A 7,112-nucleotide genomic window follows, 5' to 3' on the forward strand; every position below is an offset into this window, starting at 1 on the left:
CATTACCTCAAGTCTGTTCACCTGAATCATCGAAGCTAGAGTAGCTAGTGCATCAGCCATTTGGTTTTCCTCTCATGGGAGGTAACAGAAAGTGATGTCATCAAACTCCTCAATTAATTCAAGAACCAGTTTTCTATAGCTGATCAACTTAGGGTCTCTAGTTTCCTATTCCCCTTTGAGTTGGTATATCACCAATACGGAATCCCCGTATACTCTTAGCACCTTGACGTTTCGTTCAATGGCTGCACGAATGCCCATAATGCATGCTTCATATTCTACCATATTATTTGTGCAATCAAAGTCAAACTTGCTAGCCACAAGGTAATGATCTCCACTTGGGGATACCAAGACTACCCCAATTCCATTACCCGTAGCATTTGAAGCTCCATCAAAATTTAACCTCCATACGTGATCCATTTGAGGATTTTCCTCAGTGTTTGTCACATACATCAAGTCCTCATTTGGAAAATTGAAGTTCAGAGACTCATAGTCCTCCAAGGCTCTACTAGCTAGGAAGTCAGCTATTGCACTTCCCTTTACGGCCTTCTGACTTACATATATTATGTCAAATTCAGAGAGTAGGACCTGCCATCTAGCTATTCTCCCGTTTAAAGCAGTTGATTCCATCATATACTTTAAAGGATCCAACTTTGAAATCAGCCAAGTCGTATGATACAACATATACTGCCTTAGTCTTCGAGTTACCTAGATTAAAGCACAACACAACTTCTCAATTGATGAGTATCTCATTTCACAATCAGTGAATTTCTTGCTGAGATAGTATATTGCCCTTTCTTTCTTTCCTGTTTCATCATGTTGGCCCAATACGCATCCCATGGAATTCTCAGACACCGTTATATACAGTATCAACGGCCTATCTGGACTTGGTGGTGATAGTACTGGAGTATTAGCCAAGTATTGCTTTATCTTGTTAAAAGCCCTCTGACATTCCTTATCCCATTCACCCAGATTATGTTTCTTCAGAAGGCGGAATACTGGATCACATTTCTCCATCAGTTGTGAAATGAACCGAGCAATGTAATTCAATCTCCCTAGGAAACCTCGAACTTCCTTCTGAGTGCGTGGGGAAGGTAAATCTCGTATTTCTTTAACTTTATCTGGATCAACCTCAATCCCGTTTTTGCTGACTATGAAGCCTAATAACTTTCCTGATCTGGCTCCAAATATGCATTTTGTTGGGTTGAGCTTGAGTTGAAATTTTCTCAATCTTGAAATAATTTTCTCAAGACTTGAACATGTTCTTCTTCAGTTCTAGACTTTGCAATCATATCATCAACATAGACTTCGATCTCCTTATGCATCATGTCATGAAACAAAGTCACCATAGCCCTTTGATACGTTGCCCCTGCATTCTTCAATCCAAAGGGTATTACTTTGTAACAAAATGTTCCCCATAAGGTAATGAATGTGGTTTTCCCCATATCTTCGGGATGCATCTTTATTTGATTGTATCCAGAAAAGCCATCCATGAAAGAAAATAATGAGTAGCCTGCTGTATTATCTACCAAAGTGTTAATGTGAGGCAACGGAAAATTGTCTTTTGGACTGGCTTTGTTCAAGTCCCTGTAATCCACACACATTCGTACCTTTCCATCCTTTTTGGGAACAGGGACGATGTTTGCTACCCATTCTGAATACTTGACCTATTGTAAGAACCTAGCATTGAACTGCCTTTTGACTTCTTCTTTTATTTTTAGCACAATATCAGGTCTCATTCTCCTGAGCTTCTGCTGAATTGGTTTACAATCTTCTTTTATATGTAGACGATGTACCACAATGCTAGTACTTAGCCCGGGCATATCTTGGTATGATCATGCGAAAACATCTTTGAACTCTCGGAGCAATTCAATGAGGTCTTGTTTTGTTTTTGCGGTGATTTCAGTTCCAATTTTCACCTCTTTTCCTTCCTCTAGGCTCACGATTTCCAATGATTCCTTATGAGGTAGGATCTGTCTATCCTCTTGTTCCATGATTCTCAACAAGTCCGGAGATACACCACAGTCTTCGTCATTTTCAAAGTCATAAGATCCCTCTAAACACATGTCTTGCTCAAAAAGAGGCTCCGTGTTTGAAGCAGCATCACTCATGTCATTGATATCTGATGACCTATGAGGGAATACATCAAAGAATATACAAAGAATATATAAATTTATGAATAATTATTTGTACAATAAGGTTACAAATGAAAGAATTATTTGGAAGACAATCAATCAAATGGAAAATATTTACTTGCATGGAAGGAATAAAAGAATAATTGCTCGAAATGAATGTAAAGATGTATTTTATTAGAATAATGATATTCAGACTCAAGCGTATTTCATAAAGGTTTTCCTATCATTTCTAGGCCTAAAACAACAAGAATGTTCTGAGCATTACTCTGAATAAGCCCTAAAGACTACAGGGATTTCTTCCGCAATCCAATTGTTTAGCTCGCTCCCAGGTTCGTAAGGGCAAGTCTCTAACAATGCCCTTTTTTTCGTTGTTTCTATAGCATTGGTATGAACATTTTCCAGTATTTCTTCAATGCCTTCCTTTCTGGACACTCCTCGCTTAGGATAAATAAACCCACCCGACACAAATGATGTAGATATGTGGGGAAAGGTCAAAGGCTCCCACTTGACTTCATCTCCGCTCAAACGTGCCCTTCTTCTCTCTTGTCTTTTCTCTACTTCTTTCTTCTTCTGCTTCATGGCTGGCTTGTATCCTAAGCCAAAACTATCGAACTTTTCCTTCAGCATTGGTGCTTCAATCCTTCCTTGAAGATATTTTCCCAATTCTTTCCCTGGTGAGGCTCATCTTCTTATCATCAATTGCAACCCCATCTCTGTGGTCTTAGATATTTTCGGTATCGGAATTCTGCTTCCTTCAGCAATAAACATCGTATTCATAAATTCTAATGACCGAAAAGAACATTCCACTACCTCATCATTGATTTCCACATAAGGTGCATCACCAGTTACGTTGCGATGATATCTTCCTCTGCATTTATTGTTATCAACCGACCCTCTAACACTAACTTCACCTTCTGATGTAGCGATGAAGGTACTGCCCCGACTGAGTGTATCCATGGTCTCCCCAACAAACAGTTGTAGGAAGGCTTAATATCCATTATCAAGAAGTCCACCTCATAAGTAGTTGGGCCAATCATTAACGATACTTCAATTCTCCCCATAACCCTCCTTTCTGTTCCATCAAATGCCCTTACTATGCTCTGGCATGCTTTCATGTGTGAACTGTCCACTGGTAACTGATTAAGAGTAGATAAAGGCAATACGTTTAGTGCAGATCCATTATCAACCAGGACCCCCGGGAATGTGCACCCTTTGCATCGGGTAGTAATGTGCAGAGCTTTAGTAGAACCCCTTCCTCTAGACGGTATTTCATCATCATTAAAGAAGATAAAATTGTCAGCACTTATATTGTTGACCAACCGATCCAGATTATTTACTGAAATGTCATCAGCCACATATGTTTCATTTAGGACTTTCATCAGTGCATTTCGATGTACTTCTTAGATTAGGAGCAAAGCTAATACAGAAATACGAGCTGGCTGTTTGTGCAGTTGCTCCACAACACTGTATTCGCTGTGTTTCAAAAACTTCAAAAACTCCTTTGCTTCCTCTTCTTTTGTTGGTTCATTAACCAATGGCTCAACTTCCACTGTCTTTTCTTTCCTCTGTTCTTCCTTCAAATTCTTTTCTCTTGGCAATTCTGCTTGAGTGTCATATCACTTCCCATTGCGCGTGTAAGAACCCATTTCTTGATTTCTCTCGACTTCTTTTCTTGGGATTGTCACATTGCACCCATAATTCCACGACACCATTCTGCTATCCTTATATGAGAAATTTGATGGTTTCTGGATTACAATTTTTGGTGTTATCTGAACCCTAGCCTCATTACTCTTAGGGCGTGAGATAATGACCACAGGATGATTCATTTCCGGAGTCTTTGTTGCCGACTCTGATGCGCATATATTTCCTTTATCCTCCACTTCTTCATAAAACTTCACCTCTTTGTTATCCATCATGTTTTGGACCAGAGCCCTAAATCCCTCACATTTTTGAATCTCATGTCCTACTTCACGGTGGAATTCACAATAGTTTTCAATCTCATACCTTTCCTCAAAATTTGAAATAACTAACCCTCTCTTCACCATCTCTCTCCAAACCCATTTCAATGGCGTTTTTACTTCAGCAATGTCATTCTTGGCTTATTCTCCCATACTTCCACTCATCATATTCACCCCCTTATCAGTATGATTGGGCAGCAGATTTTCTACGTTAGGTGAGTCATCAACTTTGACAACACCCATGCTGATAAGTCTTTCTACTATCTTCTTGAAAGCCGTGCAATTCCCTATTGAATGCCCTGTAATTCCCGCATGGTAGTCACACTGTGCGTTCGCATCATACCACTTGGGATACGGGGGTTGTAAAGGGTTTAAGTAATAAGGAGAAACAACATGTGCATTGAATAAATTCTGATACAGCTCCTTGTATGACATCAGAATTGGCGTGATCTGGGGCTTCTCAGTATTTTGCTTAGCTCCTGACTCTTGTCTTAATGATCCTTGTTGATTAGCAACCACTTTCCTTGGTTGATTCACGGTAATTGACTTACTATAGGTATCTACATTATTCACTTCATTTTCTCTTTTCTTCGAGACTGCCCTTCTATTTTTCTCCCCTCCATCTATTCTTCCACTTTTAATAGCATGCTCAATCATTTCACCGTTTATGATTATATCCGAGAAATTCTTTGAAGCACTTCTCAACATGTGAGTGAAGAACGGGGCTTTCAATGTACTAATATAAAGTGTTGTCATTTCTTTTTCCAAAAACGGTGGCTGCACCTGAACCGCCACCTCTCTCCATCTCTGCGCATACTGTCTAAAGCTTTCGTTCGATTTCTTCTCCAAATTTTGTAAAGTTATTCTGTCAGGCATCATTTTTAAGACATGATTGTACTGTCTCATGAAAGCCAGCGCCAAATCTCTCCAAGTAGCAATTTTGGTTCGGCTCAGCTGATTGTACCATTTTGACGCCGCTCCTGTAAGACTATCCTGAAAGCAATGTATTAATAATTGATCATTATTAATATACCCCATCATTCTCCTACAGAACATAGTAATATGGGCTTCAGGGCAACTGGTCCCACTATATTTCTCGAATTCCGGCATCTTAAATTTATAAGGAAGTACCAAGTCCGGGACCAAACTCAGATCTTTTGCATCTATTCCATGATAGCTGTCAATGCTTTCCATTGCCCTAAATTTCTCTTCGATCCATTTCTATTTCTCCTCAAACTGCTTTGGAAATTTCTCATTCGCCTTGTCCTTCTCAACTATCTCATCGAAATCCGGGATAGCAATATTATTCAGGTTATCACCAGGATTAGAGCCCGATCCGGCCTGAAAGTTCATCGGCATTGAAGCACCACCTTGAAACTGCTGAGGCCTAATCGAAACAGAAGGTCTCCTCGGACGCAGCTCAGTCTGAACTTGCGCATGCAGAGGCGTAAAACCTGGAGGATAAAGTGGTTCGTCATTGTTTTCTTCTTCATTAATAATCATAGGACCTTTCCCCTTATCTACTCCTTTGGTTAATAATTGCGTCAACTTAGTCATCATGTCATTTTGAAACTCCAGCACCTTTTGTGTCATGTCATGCTGAATCTTTTTCATTTTCTCTTTCATTTGCATCTGCAACTGATCCTGCATTTCCTTTTGAAGTCGCTCTAGCTTTTCCAACCTTTGGTCCATAATTTTTGACTTAGCACGGGTACCATAACGGTGTTTGGTTGATGAGTTTTTGCCGGTTTCCAGATTAACTGAAGCACAATTTTAACCAATTAAAACTCTTTCTTAATAACCTTGAATGCATATGATGTCATGTAATGCAAATGCATGAAATGAATGCAAATAGAGCGTCGATCCTGATCCAATTTCTTTTAGAAAACTTTATTGATAAACAAAATTCTTTACATAAAATTAATTACAAATATGGCTTTTCCCTAATGCTCAAAGCTTTAACCTCCTTCAACAATGAAGCTAACTCCTGACCCCGATCCGATTCCAGTTCATACTTTACACTTAAAACGTAAGCCTGAATTGCCATTTTTTTGCAAATGATCAGCTACCTCCTGGATTTGAGCCATAGCCTTGCCCATAATGTAATCTCTATTCTGAATTTGATTCTGAGAATGATAAAGTTGTTCCTTCCAATGCTCTTCATTTCCTTCCAAGAATTCAATCCTTTGCCCATAGCTTTGTAATGCATGCTCCAATTCTTCTATCCTCCTTTTCAATTCATCAATCTTGCGTAGGCTTGCTTTTAGTTTTAGCACAAAATTACAGCTTCTGTACAGAGCAAGGGATTTCTCGAGTTCCACTATTCTAGTTTTCAGTTCTGCTTGACGGTTCTAGGTTTCTAACATCTGCCGTTCTAAACCCTCCTTCTGTACTTGAGTCTCCTGAGCCTTTCTTTCCTACTGATTGGCTTTGTTTCTTTCTTCCTGGATCTCCTGTCGCCATTGCTTTGAAGTCTTTCCTAGCCCAGCCGTTCTTATTTGTAGCCGTAACTTCTTGTAATCTGTCTTCAGACTATCTAGATCTTCCTCTGCCTTATTCTTGCATTTCCTTAGCTTTTCAGCCTCTAACCTTTGAACGTCAGCTTCTAGCCTCAAATGCATTTTTTCTTCTTCCAACCGTTCTATCTTATTTTCGAGCTCTAAATTCCTCTTTTCAAACTCTTGTTTTATAATCTCCAATTCTGATGGGATCACTTGTAAATATTCTTCCATTGGTCGAACACCTTCTGTATTTAACTCCGGGACATTATCGTTAACTCTCTTGCTTCACCACTCACAATACTCAAGAGTCGTCATTGAGCCAACATATAACCTTTTCATCCTACGAGCCTAATTCCAAGCTTGAGAAATTTCTTTTACCTTTTTCTTGTAATTATCTCCTCGATATGAGAACTCACATTGAGCTAAACCATGCATTGCCGGCACAAACTGTCTTGAATTGTATTGCCTTAGTACCAACAAAGGTGCATACTCGACGGCTCCCCAAATTTCGAGCAACAAAA

The 7,112-nt window shown here is 39.4% G+C and overlaps 1 protein-coding gene across 1 annotated transcript; it reads right to left on the reverse strand.

The window, feature by feature from the left end:
* Window positions 1–2,977: 2,977 nt before the first annotated feature.
* LOC105763457 (uncharacterized) lies at window positions 2,978–5,284 on the reverse strand. The gene is made up of 4 exons (XM_012581706.2): window positions 5,222–5,284; window positions 4,434–5,083; window positions 3,753–4,136; window positions 2,978–3,389 (listed from the first exon to the last, which is right to left on the reverse strand). Exons 1-4 carry the CDS (start codon window positions 5,282–5,284, stop codon window positions 2,978–2,980), a joined length of 1,509 nt encoding a protein of 502 aa, XP_012437160.2.
* Between the last annotated feature and the right edge of the window lie 1,828 nt (window positions 5,285–7,112).

The sequence above is a fragment of the Gossypium raimondii genome, chromosome 7, assembly GCF_025698545.1.
Source record: "Gossypium raimondii isolate GPD5lz chromosome 7, ASM2569854v1, whole genome shotgun sequence".
NCBI classification, from domain to species: domain Eukaryota; kingdom Viridiplantae; phylum Streptophyta; class Magnoliopsida; order Malvales; family Malvaceae; genus Gossypium; species Gossypium raimondii.